The sequence below is a fragment of the Colias croceus genome, chromosome 8, assembly GCF_905220415.1.
Source record: "Colias croceus chromosome 8, ilColCroc2.1".
NCBI classification, from domain to species: domain Eukaryota; kingdom Metazoa; phylum Arthropoda; class Insecta; order Lepidoptera; family Pieridae; genus Colias; species Colias croceus.
The window spans coordinates 9,796,186-9,818,780 of record NC_059544.1 but is presented as its reverse complement, the minus strand read 5'-3'; the positions used below and the strand labels follow the sequence as shown (position 1 = coordinate 9,818,780).

Sequence of the window (22,595 nt, the reverse complement as noted above, 5' to 3'; positions counted from 1 at the left end):
CCAATATGAAGCACTTTTCAGTGAATACAATATTGTAACGATGGAACACGACCTTTTCTTGAATTTATATTTTTTGGTTTTTATGGCATTCAAATGCTTTATAAATATAAATTTATAAAGAATAGAAAAAATTCGATCACGAGGCGGGACTTGAACCCGCATCCTTCGCGCCATTCCGGGGCGGATGCCTAACCAACTCAGCCACTCGTGACCCGCCCGAGTAATCGAATTTATTCTATCCTTTCAGTTTTATGTGTCTTAAGGGACACACCGCGCGCCATCTATTGAGATGATTTAACAACCATCTCAACCAATATGAAGCACTTTTCAGTGAATACAATATTGTAACGATGGAACACGACCTTTTCTTGAATTTATATTTTTTGGTTTTTATGGCATTCAAATGCTTTATAAATATAAATTTATAAAGAATAGAAAAAATGAATGGAAATGAACGGAATGGCGCGAAGGATGCGGGTTCAAGTCCCGCCTCGTGATCGAATTTTTTCTATTCTTTATAAATTTATATTTATAAAGCATTTGAATGCCATAAAAACCAAAAAATATAAATTCAAGAAAAGGTCGTGTTCCATCGTTACAATATTGTATTCACTGAAAAGTGCTTCATATTGGTTGAGATGGTTGTTAAATCATCTCAATAGATGGCGCGCGGTGTGTCCCTTAAGACACATAAAACTGAAAGGATAGAATAAATTCGATTACTCGGGCGGGTCACGAGTGGCTGAGTTGGTTAGGCGTCCGCCCCGGAATGGCGCGAAGGATGCGGGTTCAAGTCCCGCCTCGTGATCGAATTTTTTCTATTCTTTATAAATTTATATTTATAAAGCATTTGAATGCCATAAAAACCAAAAAATATAAATTCAAGAAAAGGTCGTGTTCCATCGTTACAATATTGTATTCACTGAAAAGTGCTTCATATTGGTTGAGATGGTTGTTAAATCATCTCAATAGATGGCGCGCGGTGTGTCCCTTAAGACACATAAAACTGAAAGGATAGAATAAATTCGATTACTCGGGCGGGTCACGAGTGGCTGAGTTGGTTAGGCATCCGCCCCGGAATGGCGCGAAGGATGCGGGTTCAAGTCCCGCCTCGTGATCGAATTTTTTCTATTCTTTATAAATTTATATTTATAAAGCATTTGAATGCCATAAAAACCAAAAAATATAAATTCAAGAAAAGGTCGTGTTCCATCGTTACAATATTGTATTCACTGAAAAGTGCTTCATATTGGTTGAGATGGTTGTTAAATCATCTCAATAGATGGCGCGCGGTGTGTCCCTTAAGACACATAAAACTGAAAGGATAGAATAAATTCGATTACTCGGGCGGGTCACGAGTGGCTGAGTTGGTTAGGCATCCGCCCCGGAATGGCGCGAAGGATGCGGGTTCAAGTCCCGCCTCGTGATCGAATTTTTTCTATTCTTTATAAATTTATATTTATAAAGCATTTGAATGCCATAAAAACCAAAAAATATAAATAGCCTCAGGACTGCTTAAAGTTATTACCCATTACGTAGAACTAAAGAGGGTTCTTTTGCTTCTATTCCTCAGATTCTACGGTTTGGAAATATACCTTATGTACCACAATATAGGTGACTTATGTTATTTTCAATATAGTCTTTTTCTGATACATTTTTAAAGAATATGAAAAAAATCGAGCACGAGGCGGAATTCGCATCTTTCACCTTTCAAAGCCTACATTTTAATGCTAAAACACTAACAATCAAATTGTCTTTTTCTGCTTGTTACTACTTAGTGATTTTAAAACTATTTTTAATTCCAAATTTTACCCAAATCACCTATTATTTTTATTATTTTAGCCGTGATTGCGTAACAAAATTTTTGCATTTATACTAGGTACTATGTGAAAAGTATACCTATTATGACTGTGTGTAATTTAAAATATATGAATGTTAAATATATGTAAAATAATTTATATTTTATTTAAGCATAATGTTATACCAACTTTGTAAAACGACATGTCTGTGGACAAAACAAAAATAAACCATGTGAAATAGAGCTTGAAAAAACGTTAAAAATGTAAGAACTGTTTTAGCGCGATAACCTATGCAAGCCAACGAAGCTTCGGAAGGAAAGCCAGTCAACTAAAAGTATAAATGTGAAAATATATTTCAATGTCCGCTTTTCACGTTGCAACTCTATCGATTGACGTTATTTTGAGAATGGGTATAGTTTGAACCATTGGTTTGAACGGAAAAAATGGCATTCTTTTGTTTTTACTACGTGCAGTTGTGAACTGAATTTTATAATTTGATGGAATTAATAAAGAGTACAGTCTTAGAACATACATAACAAGTTGGGTAAGTAAGTACTGATATTTTATTACACACTACAAATTTTATTGCATTTAGTTTATAAACAATTTAGTTTTAAAAACTAATTAACTTGAACATTTCATATAACTGTGAAAGATAGCGCTTTATTGTTCTAACTAAATTCATATTGTGATGTGAATTATCTTTACTGTTCACCATTTTATTGCTATGTGAAATAGAGGTATCTGGATTTTTATATACTTGCCGTTTATATGTAGGCATATACGAAACGACCTGTACCCATTAAGTTAACAAGATCCGCCTTCATTTCATCTGTCTTAGTTAGAACTTGGTCTAATCATGGATTATATGATTAGTACAGAACTAGCTCATATTAACTCCAAGAATACATATGTTGTTATTATTGCCAACATTTTCTTGCTCATCACGTACAGTTCAGGCAAACCCAATCTATTATGTCTCTTCTTTATGATGCAATTAAGGTCATTTTCCTGTGCGTTTAGAGGGTGGACGTATATTACGTGTTCGCGTCACGTAGCGGTTCGACTGTACGTCTTTATCCTCCCTATTCTTTGCGTTTTGTTCTTATTGCTGTCGTATTGTATATCGTGAGAGAGTATTATTAAATACGAAGTCATTAGTGAAGTCACTAACGTAGTTCTATAAGCGATTCATTATATTTGGAAGTCTATGGCTATGAAGGTTGCGTGTTTTAAGGTCACGCTAGAAAGCTACGAGTATAGATTTGCATAGTGGTAGTGACAGGTATTTATACGATGAATGAATCGATACAAGATTGATGTCGTACCTCATAGTAAACTATCACAAAGTTCTTATACCTTAAATGCTTATCAAATAATAATATAAAATAACTAACCAATAATTTTTTGTTTCGACTTAATTTGTTTTACGGGAATAATTATTTAAACCTTCCAAGCAATATACTAAAAACATACACCAAGGTAAACAAAACGTGTAACTAATTTCCTAGAAAAGCCCCTAATGCTCTAAGCTTATCGCGGCCAATTTTCCATTTCAAAACAGAGCAAAATCTTCGATAATCGTTATGAGGCAAGGAGCCACTTTAACGAATTATCGAGAGATTTCCATGAAAAAAGTTGTCACCCTCCAAAGAGGGTAAAACGTATTTGATAGCATGATTTTTCCGACGCGAATGGAGAATGTTAAATTACAAGAGAAATGAAAGATAATAGGCCTCTTTCTAAACAGGGCGAAGTTTGGTGCGGGGTAAAAAGTTTACCCCAAGATTTCGCTTGGCCCAAGGGTGTTAAAGTTTCAGTATTACGTATTCATCCTTTGCGTATATCTCGTTATGCATTTACTCGAGTGCTCGAGACGTTTTATATTTAAATTTATTTCGGCTTGTAAATTATGAATGAACAAGATGTCTATAGCACATTAAGTATTTAATAAGGAACGTTTTATATAAGATAGATCATTTTCAAGAGAAGGAAATAAAACAAAGCATAAGTTCAAATAGAACAGTTTATTTCGAACTAATACGAACGCATAGTAGAATTTACGATATATATTTATAATATCAATACAGTATAATAACAGAACATTGACAATAAAGCGATAACTAAGTTTATCAACATTTGATAAAGCCACAGTGATTGCAAGTTATTTACATACGGACGCGCCGAAATTTTAAAGCTAGAACATGGCCATGACAACAGTCTTATTACTAAAAACATTGCATTTCTTCCGATCGCTTATCATAATTATCTTAATTTATATAAATAAAAAGTCCAGAACGATGTATAAACGGATGTTTTTAGAAGTAAATATTTTATTTCTGAATAAATAGTCATTGATAGTAATAAATGTGTTTCGTTTATATATTTTTTCGGCTCTATATTTTTCATAGGAAAAGGAATTTGCTCTTTAAAAACTTTTATAGATAATAAATAAGTAAGATATAACAATTTTTATTTAAACATATTCCAAACATATGAAGTGATCGGAAGAAATGCTCACACGTGATGTATAGAAAAGTTTCGTCTTCCAAACCGAGGAAGACTAAGGAAGACTCTAGAATTTATTTACATTGTCAAAACGCTATAACAGTCGAAAATATATAGGTAACAAAAGAAGTAGAAACATTATATAAAAGTACAAAATGAGCAGAATTCTAATAGAGCCGTTTGATATTCGTTGTACAATATATTATTTACAACATGCCTTCTTCGACAATTTCACTAAATGACACTTAAATACTTCGGAGCGGTACTAGAAGCTTCAAGATTTATAAAAATACAATGGTAACATTATAAGAATCAGTGCCAAAGCATTTGTCGTATAAATACAAATATATCTAGAGTACAAAAGCAGTCTCCAGATTAAATTCGGTAACGTAGCTTAGTGATACATGTTACTTAGAAAATACCGACTACAAAGTATGTTATAAATATTAGAAGTCACTGATTTCGGGATCCGTGTCTGCGTATTTGCACGTGAAAGGGTTTCTTAACCAGGAGCAAAATGATCGGTCACTATGTTGTTTGTATTTGGCCGTTGTATGTTTCTTGGCGTGAGCCCTTGCTACTGCTGCCCTTCGAGTTGGGTAAGAGTCTAAAGATGATGCATCAGAATCTCGTGGTACAGAGTCGTAACCTGATTCAGCTCTTCTGGATGTTCCAGCGGGACTATGCTTTCCTGTTCTTGGCGTAGATTCGTGTCCACTATCGTAGCCATCAGGCTTTGAACTAGCTACTACTCTTGCAATTCCTTTATCACTTTTTTCGCATTTTTCTGACCGTGGTTCAACTGTTACAACGGGTGGTGTAACTTCTAAATGCATACTTGATTTTAGCTCCCGAAATGTATTTGACGGAGCACCAATTCCAGGTGTTCTGTTTTCTTCGCGTAAATTCGGATCGGATGCTCCATCTGGATGCCGTAATGATGCAATACGTGCATCCGTAATATCATTGCCTCTATAACGCTCGAATGGCCCGTAGCAATTGTTATGTGTTATGTCTAAATTTTGATATACCTCACATTCTCCAACAACACTACCCGGTCTCGACATCGTCCGTTTACAACTATCACATATTTTATCACTTGGTCTGTAGGCTGGCTCACTGTATACTGATCCATCAGCATGATAATCTTCTGTATCCCTAACATTACATAGTGACATCGATTGAAATACTGGCGCTATTCTTGAACTAGGGAAGTTGTTTCCATCAGATAGCTTTCTAGGGCCATATAGTTCTGTTAGACCTATGAGATCATCAATTCTAGACCTTGAAGTAGGTAAGCTGCCAATTGGATTTATATCGCCTGCATTGTCCCCAAAAGTCTGTGCGTAAAATTCCATCGTTTGTCTAAGATATGCTTCATTTCTTATTTGGCGTTCAACTTCACTATATAACGATAACGTATCTGTGAATGTAGAGGCTACGGTTAAATTTTCTTGACTTAAAATTCTAAGTGGATGATCTTCATCATCGTCACCTTCAAAGTTGGTAAGTCCCATACAAAATGCTATGTCTTCTTCCGTAACTTGAAGACAAGAGTCTTGCATGGGAACAGGCTCTAAGGGTTCTTCAACTTCAATTATTTCTAGAATTTCATCTTCATCGTCATTTGGACCTTTACTCATTCCATGTTGATCAATGTCCCTACTATGATTTGATACCATTTCATCATCCATTCGCATTCTTTCTTTGTATTTACTATCCAAACTTTCCATTGAAACTTCTCTACTGCTTAAACTGCTTGGCTGTATTAAAGGAAGTGCTGGTGGTATTTCCGCCAATTCTTCACTATCATCGTCTTCGTCAACCTCACTTTTTGGTATTGATTTTGCATTAGAAGGTTTTCTAGACGAATTAGATTCAGGTGGATCGAAGTTTTCTTCTTCTATTGCTATAGCTTTCGAACCTGCTTTGAGACCTGTTCTTATTGTAGATTCTTCAACGTGTATTCGCCTGCCATCCTTCATTACTTCCATTTTATGTGTAGTTTCCGGTTCTTCTTGAATCTTACTGTTTGCTTCTTTTGTTGGTGTAGGTTGTGGTTTATGACTTGGTGAATTATGCCTTGATTTTTGTATTTGAGATGTTTGATTTTCGACCCATTTTCTAATCATATTTTTCTTGTGACTATCCATGTAACCATAACCTATGCTTTCACTTGCATAAGAATTAAGTACTCCAACTTGAAGCGGTACTGGATTGGGATTAGGTTGTATGGGTACCGATTCAAATTGTAATGGAACTTTAGGTTCTTGCATTGGTCCGTCAATCCAAGTTTCTCGCTGCTTGCCTTGCGTTTCTTTGATTATGTGTCGAGCCTCTACTAGTTTCGATTTTGATATTCTTGGACCATCAATCCATTGCTCATCACTAGTACTTTTGCCTTCATCTGGATGTTTCGGCAATGTTTTCTTTAACGGTGTGATTTTAGTAGTAGGGGCATGTACGGGAGACGATTTAGGGGTATATGCCGGTGGTGCATTTTTAAGCGGTGAAGATTTTTGCGTAGAATACATTTTATGTAGAGGGCTTTTTTCCTCGACAACTTTAGACAGCGATGATTTGTGTTTTAGTTCAGCAGATGACCCTCTTAAAGCTCTACTCATGGAGCACCTATTATCTCCTGAATTAATATTCGGTATATAAACAGGCGGATGTTCCCCATCAGTGCCGTCATCTAATGGCCCCACATATATAACAGTATCAGCTGAGAGATCACTACTAGATGGATCAGGTTCGCTACTGCTTGGTTTAGAAGCATCTTCACCAGAACTGCCACCCGAGCCAGCATTATTTGAAGGGTATTTTATTTTTCTCCGTCGTAATCTATGTATTCTTGACGCTAATTGCAACGTGGCGAGTGTGTCGGAATAATTTTGTACATTTGGCGATACGTGAACAATCATAGCAGTATGACAAGTAAGGGATCCGAGACATTCCTTTAATACATGAGTAAGATTGTGATCTCGGTACGGCAAATGTCGCTGACCGTTGAAAATCGCAAGAAGTATATTTCCTAAGCCGGATAATGGTATCCCTCCGTTAGTTTTTCCGCGTTCTGAGTTTCCTAAGTCGATTAGATGTAATCGGCTTCGACCGCCGGCAACTGTAAATAAAGAAAAATAGTGCTTACTAAAAATCCTCTTGCTCAAGGGTCGTGCTATAAAGTGTCTTTTATATGTGATCAAAGACACATTAGTTTGGTGAATTGAATGAAAATATCATGTGAATATAAAATAAATTTGAAAAATATAAAGAATTTCTGAATTTTCATACTATTTGTAAATTGAATTTTTAAAATGTATTTAAAATTTAATTGAATAGTGTATAGATATCATAAACTCAATCAAAACATATACCTCTATCTAATAGAATTATTTAAATTACTATCAAATATACGTAACCTACCTGCTCCTTTGCCGCCAACACTATATTGGTAAACGTGTAGTGTGTACAACAGATGACTGTCTTTCCCCTCCTCCCTCGCTCCTCTCGTATGAAGTGCTGCATCCAGGTAGAAGGCAGCTTTCTCAGCACTGTGCACTCTGAGCTCTGATTGGTTCTGTAAGTGCGTTCCGAAGAGAGGGTCGTCTCGGAGGTAGACGCCTGGAGATTGCTCTGTATCTGTGTGACAAAAAGAAATGGGGTTAATGTGTGCTGATCAAATAATTCAGGAATGCGCTAATTATTTCAATTTATAAGACTTCAATAAAATAAGAATGTGATTTTAACTTATAGATAACAGAGAAATCTTGATAAGCGCTGATTATGGTCAGAATAAAAAGTGATGAATTTTTCATATTATGGTATAAGTATAAGGTTAGCAAAGTGTAGCCTACTAATTAATTTGGCTATAAACTTGCCTTATGAATTGAATTTCGTATACAAAATAAACCGACATTTAATTTGAGTTTCGATCACATTTTACAATATCAATAGCCTTTCACAAGTTTCGAATGCGCAAACTCGATGGCTTACAATGCATTATTATAAATAATTAAGCGTAGAATTCCAAGTCGCTGTAGGCACTAGACGTCTAGCCTACAGTTTCTTTTCATCGTCAAAGTGAGAAGCGAAACGCCAAAACAAATTTACAAAGCATGACAAAGTTTTACAGTCTGTAACAATGAGTAAGCATATTTCTATGTATTTGTGTTAAAGTTTTGTGTTGCAGTTTAAAGGAAATAATATCATTTTATATTTTTGGAGTTATATTCAATTCTTTCGGTAAAGATATTCTTGTTAATAATTTTTAATTGATTATATAGTCAATTATTTGTTATAGGAAATATGCATTTCATATTATCTTTATCATTTGTTTATTTAACCAGGTCATCATTCATTATAGAAAATTAGTTCTGCCTGGGAGTCAATAAGAATCATTATTTCCCGCGTTATTTGCCCCATTTATTGATGCTTATATCATACGTAGCGTAGTATAGCTTTTCTTTTAAATTAAAATGAGTAACTAGTCTATTTTAAAATATAATCAATCTAACCTTTATTATAATAAATATTAATATAATACTAAGAATTCTTTATCCACTCACCATTATGATAGGGCGCTAGTAGATCTCGAATCTGGTTCGTATTAGTGCACAGTTCAACAGCAGACACTCGCACGGAGAAGCGGGTGCCGCATTTGTGCCGTTGCTCCGCGATGCCCCGGAATAGCCAGGAGATCGCGCACGGGATCACGCCCAGGGTTGTGGACGTGTCTGGTCGCCCGAGCATGGTGTACGACTTGCCTGGAGAAATTGATATGTAAAATACTAGTGTACATTTAATAGGTTGGACGGGTATATACGGTACTAGTAGAGGCACAGAATATATAATATAATAGGTTTGTTAGTGAAAAAGGTTTGTTAAATAAAATTGTTGTAATAATATGGTAGAGGTATAATAGGTTTGTTAAGGAATATTAGGAAAGAGTTGGTATATTAGGTACTGGTATAGGTAAATTTAGAAAGAATATACCTCTATAATAGTCGTCGGTATTTTTATTAGGTAGTTAAAACAATTGCTATTCTTTAATCTTAGGCTTAAAAAATCGCCCGTTAGAGTATCATGATAACTTGAGCGAAATGAATCGGAATTCTAGAAAAATAGGTGAGCATTTATATTTAATAAAAAAACAAAAAGATAAATAGAGATGGAACAATTGGAAAATGTTCTATATTTCCATTGAAGCTTAAAACGGAAGCAACAAACTGAATCAATGTTTGAATAAATATATGATAAATAGCTTCAGGGGTTTTGTTCTATTTATACTAGAAAAAACAGGAATTTTATTCTACCTATAATTAAAAATATCTAGTTCAGTATTTATTGCATGAAAGAGCATTGCGCTCAATATACAATAAAATATATTCAAATCGTAAACAATCTATATATAAACTTATAATATTACTTAGAAGAACTTGTAAAAGTTTATATAAGAACTAGATCCTAGTTAATCCAAGTTACCCTCTATATGTGTGCTAAATTTCATTGTAATCGGTTCAGTAGTTTTTACGTGAAAGAGTAACAAACATCCATACATCCATACATCCATACAAACTTTCGCATTTATAATATTAGTAGGATAGTACTTAAAATTAATTCCAAAACTTCATGATATAATTCAAGATTATCGTTATTTATTGCTATGTTCTTTCAATTAACAACCTTCCCCTTTTGGGTATTTAATTATGTTAGACACAAGGTATATTATGAAACACGGGATTACATCGTAAGAAGGTAGATTACTCTAAATTGCATAAACGAAGTAATTATCAATACAGAACAATAAACAAACAAACTCGAACGTGAAGGATTAAAACAGAGATATAAATATACTGGATACCGCAATTATAAAATGCATTAAATACGCATTTTATGAATTTGTATTTTACTATTATGCTATTAGCTATTATGCTAATGCTGTTAACAATAAAATTGATATTGTTTATTATCTAAGGATATTAATGTGTATTTCTTTTTCAATAAGAACCCCAACGTCCCCAAGGTACGCGCTGTTTGGTATGTACATTGTACAGTGTACACACATTGATAGCCCAGCATCTTTATAAAGCTAGCTTTATCGTAGCATTTAACTAAATAGTTCATGTATATAAATATTACCAGAATAAAATAAAACATAATTAAACTAATTACATTTTTAATTACCCAGCACAAAAATACGACATCATTATAAATTCATGCAGTCTATACAATCACGTTTAAATCTCACTGGCATATCTAGTACACTATATACGTGGATTAAGGTTTTATATGCAAATTGAAAGCTTTCGAATGAAACCCGCGGTGGGAACCTGGCTTACTTGCTTATTTTGGGGATTGTCGACCCGCCGACTGAATAATTAGTACCTCGTTTTAATTATTTCCAAGTTTAATGCTGAACAAATATTGAAATATGGCAATTTTGGTTAAGCGTCGGTGGGATGCAAATAATTCTCGATATTCTGTAATTATTTTGTGGGTTATTTATTAACTGCAAGTTAGCTGTTCATTTTATACAAAAGGGATTATATTTAACTGGCTTTAGATGTAGTACAGCAGAGCTTGTTTCACTTAGGTTTTAAAAGACAGACTTAAATTTTACGTTAAAACTAAAAATGGAACTATGAGCATCTTTTAAAAGTTACTGATCAAAATAGCGCCCGCGAGACAAGCTTAAAAGAACAAAACATTTCTTAAAACTGCGAGAACTTAAGCGATCTGGTACTTTCCTAATAAATAAGAAAGCAGTATAATCAGGACATTATCGCATTACGCCTTACATTGCTTCCAAAGTTCCGCATTTAAATTCAGAATCTTAAATTTAACTTCAAGAATCTTTAGTGTAAAACTTGGTAAGTTCTAAATTAGGTACAAGTTTAAATATTCAGCTGTGGTACTTCCAGTATTTATTAGACCACTGGAGCGAGTTCCGTAGTGCTAAGGAATTTGCATCGAAATGGGAAAACCGCGTCTTAATTGAAAGTTTTAAAATGAAAAGCCCAATTTTGTAACGATCCCTGCTGATAATAAATGACAAAATTTGGTTAGTTTGATAGTTTGGTTTTTAAAGAATGTCCGTAGTTTGTAAATTAACAAAGATACGACTTTTAAAAATGTTCTAGAGAACACAGGTTTTTAAACGATTCCTTTAATATAAATTTTAAAGGAATCGTTTTCATTTAAGTTGTATGATTAGGAAACAGAGGGTTATATTTTTTACAGAGTTAGTTTTATATTTAAGTACAAACATTAATTAAATGCTAAGGATAAGTAATACCTATGTAAGTGGTTTTCTTTACTGCTTACTTACTGGTTTAACTTGAAAATAACTATATTATTATCTATACTAATATTATAAAGCTGAAGAGTTTGTTTGTTTGAACGCGCTAAACTCAGGAACTACTGGTCCGATTTGAAAAATTCTTTCGGTGTTAGATTTATCGAGGAAGGCTATAGGCTATATATCATCACGCTAAGACCAACAGGAGCAGAGGGATGCGGGTGAAACCGCGCGGAACAGCTAGTTAAGTATAAAATTGATTATTTACCTAGTCCTGCATGTCCGAAGCAGAAAAGGCAACCATCTGTACCATTTATAACTGCGTGTATCACGTCTGTTAGAGCACTGGAACTTAGCTCAATCTGAAACAAGACAAAATAGTGTTAAATATACTTCTCTGAAAAGAAAACATAAAACATAATATGAGCAATTTAATAACATGTATCACAGTATTTTCTAGTGTTTGATTTTGCGATTATTATACATTTAGAAATTAAAGATTTTATAATACTCCACACTTTGTAACGAAAATAATAAAATGAATAAATCGTGTTTAAAATCCGTTAAAATCTTTAATTGCTTAACATGTATTACTTACTTCTTCTTTACATTGTGTTAGGACGAAACAAAATTATAAATTACATTTTTTAAACAGAAATATTTGAATATCGAGCGAACGAAATTTTATGCTCTACCTTAATAAATGAGCTGTTGGTAGAGCATTGATAATCGTTGTTTTTCAATTACGTAATATTGAATGAACTAATCTCATAACCCTTTAAGGACGTCGGTTTAAGCAAGATTATTAGTTACAGCGCTCGCTATAAATTCGATGAAAAATTCGAAGAAATGTAATGAATATAATCTGTTAGGTCGTATTTATTAAAAAAAAAGAACAACAAATTTAGAAACAAAATATATTATCCTAACTTCCTTACTATATCTCTTCTAATATTATCAATGTATAACTCTATCTGTATGTTTATTCTTTACTCCTAAGCTACACACCCGATTTGGATAAAATTGAGTACGAATATAGTTTAAGAGTGCTTGCGTGGGGGAAAGCTAGTATTCATAATGCGTTAAACTTTCGTAGAACATACTGAAATGTTGCTATTTTTAACCTAAATTACAAATTATCCAACATAAATAAATAATGAAGCTAATCTTGCCATTTAATTAGTCTCATTAACAGCAATGACACGTCGTTAAACGTCATAAACTAACTGATGACGTCATGAATGTTTAATATAAATGCGTATTGCATATTAATTTTATGATGATTGGACGTGATAAGTTATTCGGATAATATATTGAAATGCGCAGTTTACTAAACTAGGAAATGTTAAAAATATTGATGCAAAAACATTGTGGTTATTATATAAGTAAATACTTAAAGAGAAAACCACGAAGTAAATCTTGAAGCGATTAACGAATAATCAGGTCATATTTGAAGATCACAATATAGGTAACTTATACTGGGATTAAAAAAAAAACCTAAAAAAGTTCATACATACCTAATTATTAACACACAAATTGTAGAAGAATATCTCTAACTACCTATACTATAAATTTATTTTAGTGCCTTACTAGTATTTCAAAACTTAAAATACCACGAACACATCAAAATAAAATCCCGTTTCCAAGAACATATAAATCATATGTAATACGCAAAAGTAGTTTGATCCACCACAAATACTAATAGATATGTTCTGCCATTTATCGTTGTCTGTCACAAAGCTTACGAGATTAGGCCCGGCTGCAGTGCTTGCATTGTCATAAATTTTTCACATTTATATTACGTTAGTTGTGCGGACCGCTGTTGTTATTTTACTGTGAAAATAAGGTTGTGTTTGTTAATTTGAATGTTAAGCGGTTGTTTTAATGTTAAACGGCGAGATGGATCTAGATGAATATGAGTATTGATAGATTATGTTTTTGTTTTGAAGGCTTTTTAAATAAGCTAAAGCTTCATAAAAGGGGGTCCTGGGTTCGATTCCCGGTGGAGACGAAGAAAATAAAATGTCTCGGTCTGGTTAGGACACAGAAGGCTGATCACCTACTTGTCCCTAAAGAAAATCGATCAGTGAAACATAATATGTATAATGCATCTGCCCCTTATCCCACTAGGGGACATGGGACTTCACTTTTTAAAGTTTTATAAACTGTATTTTTTTTTGAGAAATGTTGTCATAACAACAACGCTATGATTATAAAAAAGAAAATTTTATATGTAAAAACTCATATGAAATTCCATTTTAATCAAAACAAAAAAAATATTTATAGAGAACTAGCGGTCCGCCCCGGCTTCGCCCGTGGTACATATTAACGTTTTCTCTACATAAGAACCATCCTCGTACTTCAAGGAATATAATAAAAAAAGAATTATCGAAATCGGTTCAGCCGTTCTCGAGTTATGGAATTACAACGAAAAGTGGCATTGATTTTTATATATTAGATATGTTAACGATTTAAAAGCCAATATTTGATACAATACTTTTAGAATATTTCACATAATAAAAACATTTTCACAAACTCGTAATAAATTAAACTATTTAGCTGTAATGGACAGAAATCTATTGTGATTTTGAGCGCTTTATAGCGGACAAGTTACTATGGGACAATCTCATCGAATATTCTACAATCTCTCTTCCTCTCAACCCTTCTTTAAAGGGAATCTTTAATTTTCCCTTCGGGCCTTTGCTCTAAGTTATATGGGTTTTTATAGATTTCTGTTTCCCGGACCGTGTCCGAAATGGTTTTTGTACAATTTCAGTGATTTTTAAGACTTTATGCTAAGTATGAAATAACGTATGAAATTTGTTTTATAGTTCAATGTATTGTAAATTTTTATCATGATTAAATTAATGTTAATTGAACTCTTTGTTTTGTGAATTACAGTTGTAAAACGAAATGCTTTTTTCATTGCTCATATTTTTAACATTTAGCTTCAGAAAACATAGTGTTTATTCGACATAGTGCTACTACGTACAGTATTGATATATCGACGACACTATTAAAAGTATAACAACTTTCTATCCATTTATGTAAATTTAACTTTAAAATATTAAAAGTTATAACAATTTAAACGAAATTTGCGAACTTGGCCCGTTATCATAGCAACCGTTGTCCCGAACTTTTGAACTCGAATTTCAACATAAAAATTCCATGAGAATTTCATGTTTAAATTGTTGAAAGGCTCCGTTCGGGTATCGCTGCTATTCTGAATGCGTTGCATAACTAAAATGTTGGCGCATTTTGTGAATAAAACGCTTTTTATAATCATTTATGTGATTATTCTATTGTATATTGCTGAGGTTAGGCATCGCTTACAGCTCGCGGTTTAAGACTGGTTATTTACCTTGGTAATAGTAATAGTATGAATGGAGTAACTGAAAATAGTGTAATGTTAATTTTTGAGTTTTATTTTCATACTCTATAATCTATATCGACTTACTTGTCGTATTTGTTTCAATAACCTTAATTTTCGTATTGTGCATGTAAGTACTTACAAAATTAGTATTCTGGGACATGTTTTGGGTTTTAATACCTATTGTTATTTGCAATATAGTAAAAATAACTAAACAACGTTAGGTACTAGTTATTATTCTGTGCTAACATTTACTTTTGTTACATAATATGATGTATCTTCTGTGAATAAATGTTCGTCTGTTCATTTTACTTTAAACTAGATACAGTGTATATCACAGAATTTTATTTATCCCCGCATCCAGACGCATGTTTCACAATCGAGCTAGGCGTACAAGCATTAATTCTATATAATCCCAATAATCCTGGCCGCTGCATTAGTTTCAGCTTAATTTGTAGCTATTACTAATTCGAGTTTGGTTTGTTTATCGGCCGGTTTTACATGCGTTTGGGATGCCGCCAACGTTTTTAATTAACGTTTGTTGTTTGAATTATAAATTTTGCTATGATATGTGTAAAAATATAGAATTTTTTATAAAATTAGAAGTACTTACCAACTTAATTTACTCTCTGATTGAAAGTTCATAAAACGTAGTACAGAATTTTTCTCCTTATTTCAGAAAGATGTAAATATTTTGAGCCTCTGGATTAGGATTTAGTGCTAAGTGAATACATTGTACCTATAGTTGTTTTTTAGTACCTACAGTTACACAGTTTTGAGTCTCATCTCGATATATTGGAGATCGACTATGCAACAACAAATTTCAATAACTTTTACGAAAGATCCAACAAAACGCCACAACCAATGAAGTCCGAATTTGGCTATGAATGAGTTAATAGAAAAGGCAGATAGGGTCAGGAACGTGCTCACATGGGTTTCCGGGCCCTTTAATCATAACACGAATCGTGGTAACATTTTATTTTTAACAATTGTCTTTTTTTCGAATTTGTATTGACGTATTTTACTAAATATATCATGAGACCACCCCGGGATAAAAATTAAAAATATAATATAGGTACCTAGCCTGAGAAATTTTTGAAGATAAGAAAAGCGAAAGATGAAAAATTTTCTCAATTATAAAGCACTAGATTTCCGCCCGCGGCTTCGCCCGCGTTTGCAAAGGAAAACCCGCATAGTTCCCGTTCCCGTCGGATTTCCGGGATAAAAACTATCCTATGTGTTAATCCAAGTTACCCTCTATATGTGTGCTAAATTTCATTGTAATCGGTTCAGTAGTTTTTACGTGAAAGAGTAACAAACATCCATACATCCATACTTACAAACTTTCGCCTTTATAATATATATTAGATTTGAATTTTATAAAACTAAATATCAAATACATATAATATAACCTTCTCACTCAGGAATAATTAACAAAATCACTATGAATACAACAGAAACAATAGAGACAATCTTAACACCTATTTTAGTATAGGTAAGATATGCTTTGAGTAGATCTTACCTATAAAAATATAATATACGGGAACGTTTCAATATCGGTAGGTTTTCAGCTGTCGAGCCGTTGTACAAATATGGATTTTGTGGTAACATACGAGTACATGCAACGTCAATACTTGCAAGTGAATTTTCAGTAAAAATGAAACCGTATACGGAAGAGAATTAAAAATGGGATTCAGGACATTTCAGTTTGGTAAAAGTTCCTATCTACGATTTTTCATAAAGGGTTAGATATTTTCTTTGATATTTTTGATGTTATATTATGATTATGTTGCTTTCTTCTCCGTTAGAGATGGATACTATACTAAAAATGAGTAAAATAAAAACATGATTGATTATTGAAAAATTATTGAGTGAAACAGTGAAAGTGGTAAATAATTTCCGTGGTAAAGCATTTCAGTTTTTCGTTTTCATGCAAAATCTATAGAAATAAAAGGAATTTACACGCGTATTAATTTTATACACACAACGATATCTTTTAAACATGTTTAAAGTCTCTTTATCAGCTGGCTTACAATGGTTTGGATTTTAGCCAAAAAAGTGTATATGCAGATTACAGAACAATTAAATTTTAATTAATTTGAACTGCGTGAGTAATGAGAAAGCTATGCTTTTTTATCTTATTACTTCAAAGCCTTATGTTGAGATTTTAAGGCGACGAATTTAGAAAACATCAAATGAATTTACGGTGCGATGATTTCAGGGTTTAAGCTTTGTGGTGAAACTTCAATAGGTGTTGCTAGGTCAATTTATATTTATATATTGTCTGTTGTCTGTGTGTTTGTATGTAAATAATACCTATATAACCTATATATTAGGAACACAATTAAAAAGTCAAGCATACAGGGTTAGTTTTCAATGACCAGCTAAAATTTAAAATTAAGATCTAGATATTAAACCAAAGGTACATTTAATATATTATTGTCGAATAAAAAAAATAAAATAATAGCATTCATTTGAAAATGTCTTAAAAATTTCCTAAATCGTAAACACGCGATAATCAATGCATGTGTGCGTACGCGCATCGTCAAATTTATGTGTGTGCTAACTTCTACCACAGTTGACAGATATATACTACGTACATACAGTTAGGAAACTAAGCCCCCCCCCCATGAAATTATGACGTTTAGCTATAGGGCTGTTACTTTTTGATATTTAACCGACTTGAAAAATAAAGGAGAAGGTTATCAATTCGGCCTGTATATTTCTGTTTGCTTTTTTTCACAGTTGATTTTGTGGTAATTTGGAGATTAAAACCCGTTAAAATACAAAAATGGTGTGGCCTAAATATGAATTTACAAGAAGAAACAATCCGAATTAATACAGCTTGTAAAAGTAAATACGTTTTTATCAGTGCTATATTTCGAAATCTAGTTTTGTTATGGACGCCGAAGGCTATTTAATGTACCTAAATTATTTATAATGCTTGATATTTGTATTATACATATATTCAATAATTATTTTAAACCAGAATTTTTACTTGTATGTAGGTATACCTACTAAATTATTTTTAAAACGATAAATTAAATTAAATTAAAAAACACAAAATATGCAAAAATAAATTAAAATTATTATTATACGAGCATATAACCTCTACCTTTTTGTTTTAGGAAGAAAAAGAAAATAGTTTGACAGGCTTAGTGCTTGACAAAGTGGAGACGCCACGTATCGATAAAAATACAAAAATTATAATATCTATCTTTTTCTTCCCTAATATTTACGTAATTATGCACATAAATTTAAACAAGATTTTTTTAAGGTTTCCTTTTTTTAAATTTTCGTGCTCTTCTAGATTGCGTAAAAAATAGATGCGATCTTTAAACAGACTGGACTCTTAATAGGTACTATTTGTAGCTATCATTTTGATAGAAAATATGTCAACATAATTTAAAACTCATACTGCCATATCTATAGAAATTAAAAAATAGTATCTTTTTAACTTGTAGTCAGATATGGTATTTACAAATATATTTATTGAAAGGGCTACAAACTGAAACAATCGATATTTATTTAATGTGAATTGACATCACTTTAAACTTTTTTCCATACTATATTCAAAATCTGTGGATGTGTCACCCGCTACTATCGATCCCCCTCAATACCCTCGTAAACACGCTTGATGGGGGGGGAGCCATTTCGAACATTTTGTATGAAGTTTCCTTACTGTATGTATCTGTATATTGTGCTTCTACCTATCTAGGTTGTTGAACTGAATTGTGCTTTTGTAATGTCCACACGTTCGCTTTTTAGTGGCGGACAGGAATGAAATCTAATTTAAAAAAACGTTTTTTTTTTCATTAGATCGAAAATGTTATCGATTCTGAACCATTTCTGAAAATTTGGCCGGTCGTTGAAAACTAACCCTGTATTTATATTCCACATCTCCAATTTTAAATATGTTTGTACTATGATACAATCGCTTTTTTTCACTAATATACAATATAATATACTACACTAAATCTATTGTATAATGTACACCCCTTTTGTACAAATTAATCGTGTTATATTAACTTTGTTATCTAATATCTAAACTCCAAATTGTATCGTGTTTCACGGAAACACTTTTCGTAACAATTGCTCAAATCTTCATTTTAATTAATAGCTCTCTAAGTCACCTTAAGACATTAGGAAGGAGATACTTAAATTATTTTGAATGAAAATTTTAATGAACTCCACCCATCGCTAATTGAAAACGCTTAAACATAATGGAGGGGCTTATCAAATTATTACAATATCAAATTAAGTAATATAGTTGAAAGTAAATTATATTTTCACACCTGAATTATTGTAAGAATTTAAAAAATATCGGGATTAAAAAGAGCTTTAAAAGTTTGTTGTATGAATTTTATTTAGGATTTTTATAGTTGAAAATAATTATATTCTCACACCTAAATTGTCGTGGGAATTAAAAAAGAAGGGGATTAAAAAGAACTTTAAAAGCTGTTTTATGAAATTTATTTGGGTATTTTGAGGTCGACTTGCCGGGGTTCTTTTAAATAGATTTAGTTGTAAGCGCTTTAGAATTTCCATCCGGCTCAATCTGGAGATTATTATTAAAATAATATGTACACTATAAAAGGTATGAAAAACTTGTATATATAAAAATATCACTAATATGAGTGTCCTTTATCTATAGTCGAGAAATGAATTTAAAATCACTCTACTATCTCAAAATTAGCCGCTATATTGTGGAATATGTGTATTTTTCGCTGTGTAGCTTCGAATCTTTCCCTTTTCTTACCTATAACTTTACGTCTAAAGTCGTACATTTAAAAAGTATTATAATAAAAAAAACATACATTCCACTCTGCAATTTGATTATTCTTACATGAACGTACCTGTGAATCATCCTGTGAAAATATAGCGTCAAATGCGAACATCTTCGGTGCTGCGACCCCCACCTTCCGGTCTTCAGGAGCCGTGCTGGGTGGTGCTGTTTCACAGAGAGTCACCTGCTTCTTGCGTTTGTCCAGAGAGAATGTCTGGGTCCCACTCGTGAAGGGACCTTCGCCGGTTGCACCCACACGCAGCATTACTTTCACCTGTAACAAATGGTTAGTTAAAATATGTATCATAAAAACTAATACATAGGTCTTATTTGTATAATTCTAATAAGAGATGAAAGAGAACTTGAAAATAATATACGCTCTAGTGTTGTTCATATCAGGGATAATCAGGGATAAAGACATAGGTTCTACTTCATAGGCTTTTCATAGGTTTTCACGTAGGCTGATTACAGTACTAACTGTATGTATTAAATGTTTATTATGCTACTCACTACCTATGTGTCATATTATTATTGAAATTTGATAAGATAAATAACAATAAAAATATATAATTATAGACTAAGATAGTGTTTTATTTTACAAAAAATATCCTTTCGTTTATTTTCTTTCGCTACAAAACTGTCAAATCTAATCAAGATTTGACACAGATGTGTCAGTGTAACATTTAGAAGTTCCGACAACCTTCCCCTACTTATAATTAAAATAGTTGAGCAGTTAGCTCAAGTGATTAGCGACATAATTCACGTGTAAATCACTCAGATAGTAATTACATGGGAATTAATTGCACATGTCTTGTTATGAGGTTTATGGAGCGTATTGTTTCTACATACTAATGTACGGTAATCTTGAGTAATTTAGATTTGTTTCGAAAAATACATGGCTTTATGTAAGTTAAGACTTTGAATTAGTTCAAAGATGTGTAAAAAGAAAAAAAAGTTTTTTTTTTAATTATGTAGAAGGAAAAATTGCTCTACATTTTCAGGAAAATCGAAACCAATACAAGTATGCAATTATTGAAAATATAATTTTTGAGAGTTTTATTTTCAGAACTTTGTAAATAATAATTATATGACCAATTCCAATTAGTTGATTAATCTGGTTTTAATTTAAAATCTCTTTTGGCATATCTTATATTACTATAGTTACCTCTAAGGACCCGATTGCTTATATACCTACGTATTTCCTTCCTTAGTACTAAAACATAGAAAAAAAGACGTTCATTAAATTCCCACTTCTCCACATATAACCCAATCAAGTAATTGCTGCTGCCGTGTCTCGCATGCTAACTGAAGACGCACGTGTGCAGCCTCGTGATGGAGATATTACCAAATCATTAGTACTGCGAATTGTATTTAATGGATTACTCGTTAATATATTTATGGCTAACTAGCTGAGAAGTTCCTTCAGGATTACAGACGTGAATGCTTCAGGAAATAATTAATCTTTTAGATGGAAGATTTTTAGAAAAGATAGAGTCTATAAGCTTAAGAGCTTTTCGAAAATGGTAATCTATATCTATAATTGCTTTAGCTATTTGGAAGTTATTTACTTGTCAGAAAGTTTACAAATAGGAATGCTTATTTTCGTAATCCTTGGTTTATTCATAAGGTCAGAATAAAACCGAGTATAGAAGGGAATAGGTTTATGGGCGATTAATAAAAATTATTGTAGGAAATAGAATATATTTTAATGATAGAATCAAAGTTAACTTCGAAAAGTAACTTAAAACCACCAAAACTATCCGTTAATAATTTTGGAGTGACAGGTTGACATTCGCGCCATAGCCGTCTTTCAAAAACATTCCCTGAACGTCAAATGTCATCTGTCAAGTGTCATTGCTACATCAAATTGTGACATAAAAGCAATTAAAAAAACTCAAAAACACTTCTACTACGTTCTGCCCTAGATTGAAAATTGAATCGAATTATTTCTGTAATTATAGATTCTTACAATATTATTGTTTGATTTGTTCTTGAAATAATATATCATGCAATGATGGATGGTCATTTGCTCTACAATTCGACATACAGAAACATAACAGCATGAATAAAAAATGCATAATAATAAGATTGTGTTGGTAAGAGTTGAGGATAGTAAAGTAGTCATTTCAATTTCCTACAACTTCCTACAATTTCCTACAACAGGCTAAACTAGCCTCGAAAAAACTTGGTGTGCTCAGTAGATCGAGACAGTACTTCAAGCCGGCCCACCGACTTCAGCTGTACAAGGCTCAGGTGCGACCGCATATGGAGTACTGTTCTCATCTCTGGGCCGGAGCCCCACAGTATCAACTCCTTCCTCTTGACCGCATCCAACGTCGAGCAGCTCGAATTGTCGATGACCGTAGGCTTTCCGATAGGCTCGATCCACTGTCAGTGCGGAGAGACGTTGCGTCTCTGTGTATACTGTACAGAATCTACTATGGGGAGTGCTCTGAGGAATTGTTCCACCTTTTACCAGCCGCACAGTTCCACCACCGGACCTCACGCCGTAAAAACCAGTTCCATCCGCACCATCTGGATGGTTGGCGCTCCACCACTGTCCGCTTCACCCGCAACTTCCTTCCGCGTACGGTGAAACTGTGGAACGATCTGCCACCTGCGGTGTTCCCGAACAACTACGACATTGGGGCCTTCAAGAAAAGAGCGTATTTGTCCATTAAAGGCCGGCAAAGCACCTGTAACACTTCTTGTGTTACAAGTGTTTATGGGCGGTGGTGACCACTTAACATCAGGTGGCCCACCTGCTCCTTTGCTTGCTCTGACATAAAAAAAAAAAAAAAAAAACTTAAACAAGCTATCAAATAAACATAC

At 33.0% G+C, this 22,595-nt stretch overlaps 1 protein-coding gene across 1 annotated transcript in view; it reads right to left on the bottom strand.

The window, feature by feature from the left end:
- Nucleotides 1-3,811: 3,811 nt before the first annotated feature.
- LOC123693533 (kinesin-like protein CG14535) overlaps nt 3,812-22,595 on the bottom strand; it is a 267,034-nt gene continuing 248,250 nt past the window's right edge. Inside the window, exons 6-10 of the mRNA XM_045638690.1 lie at nt 19,834-20,037; nt 11,876-11,969; nt 8,876-9,073; nt 7,734-7,949; nt 3,812-7,431 (exon numbers count right to left, since the gene is read on the bottom strand). Of these exons, the coding sequence (XP_045494646.1) occupies nt 4,754-7,431; nt 7,734-7,949; nt 8,876-9,073; nt 11,876-11,969; nt 19,834-20,037 (3,390 nt within the window). The 3' untranslated portion in view covers nt 3,812-4,753. The remainder of the gene's footprint in view (nt 7,432-7,733; nt 7,950-8,875; nt 9,074-11,875; nt 11,970-19,833; nt 20,038-22,595) is intronic.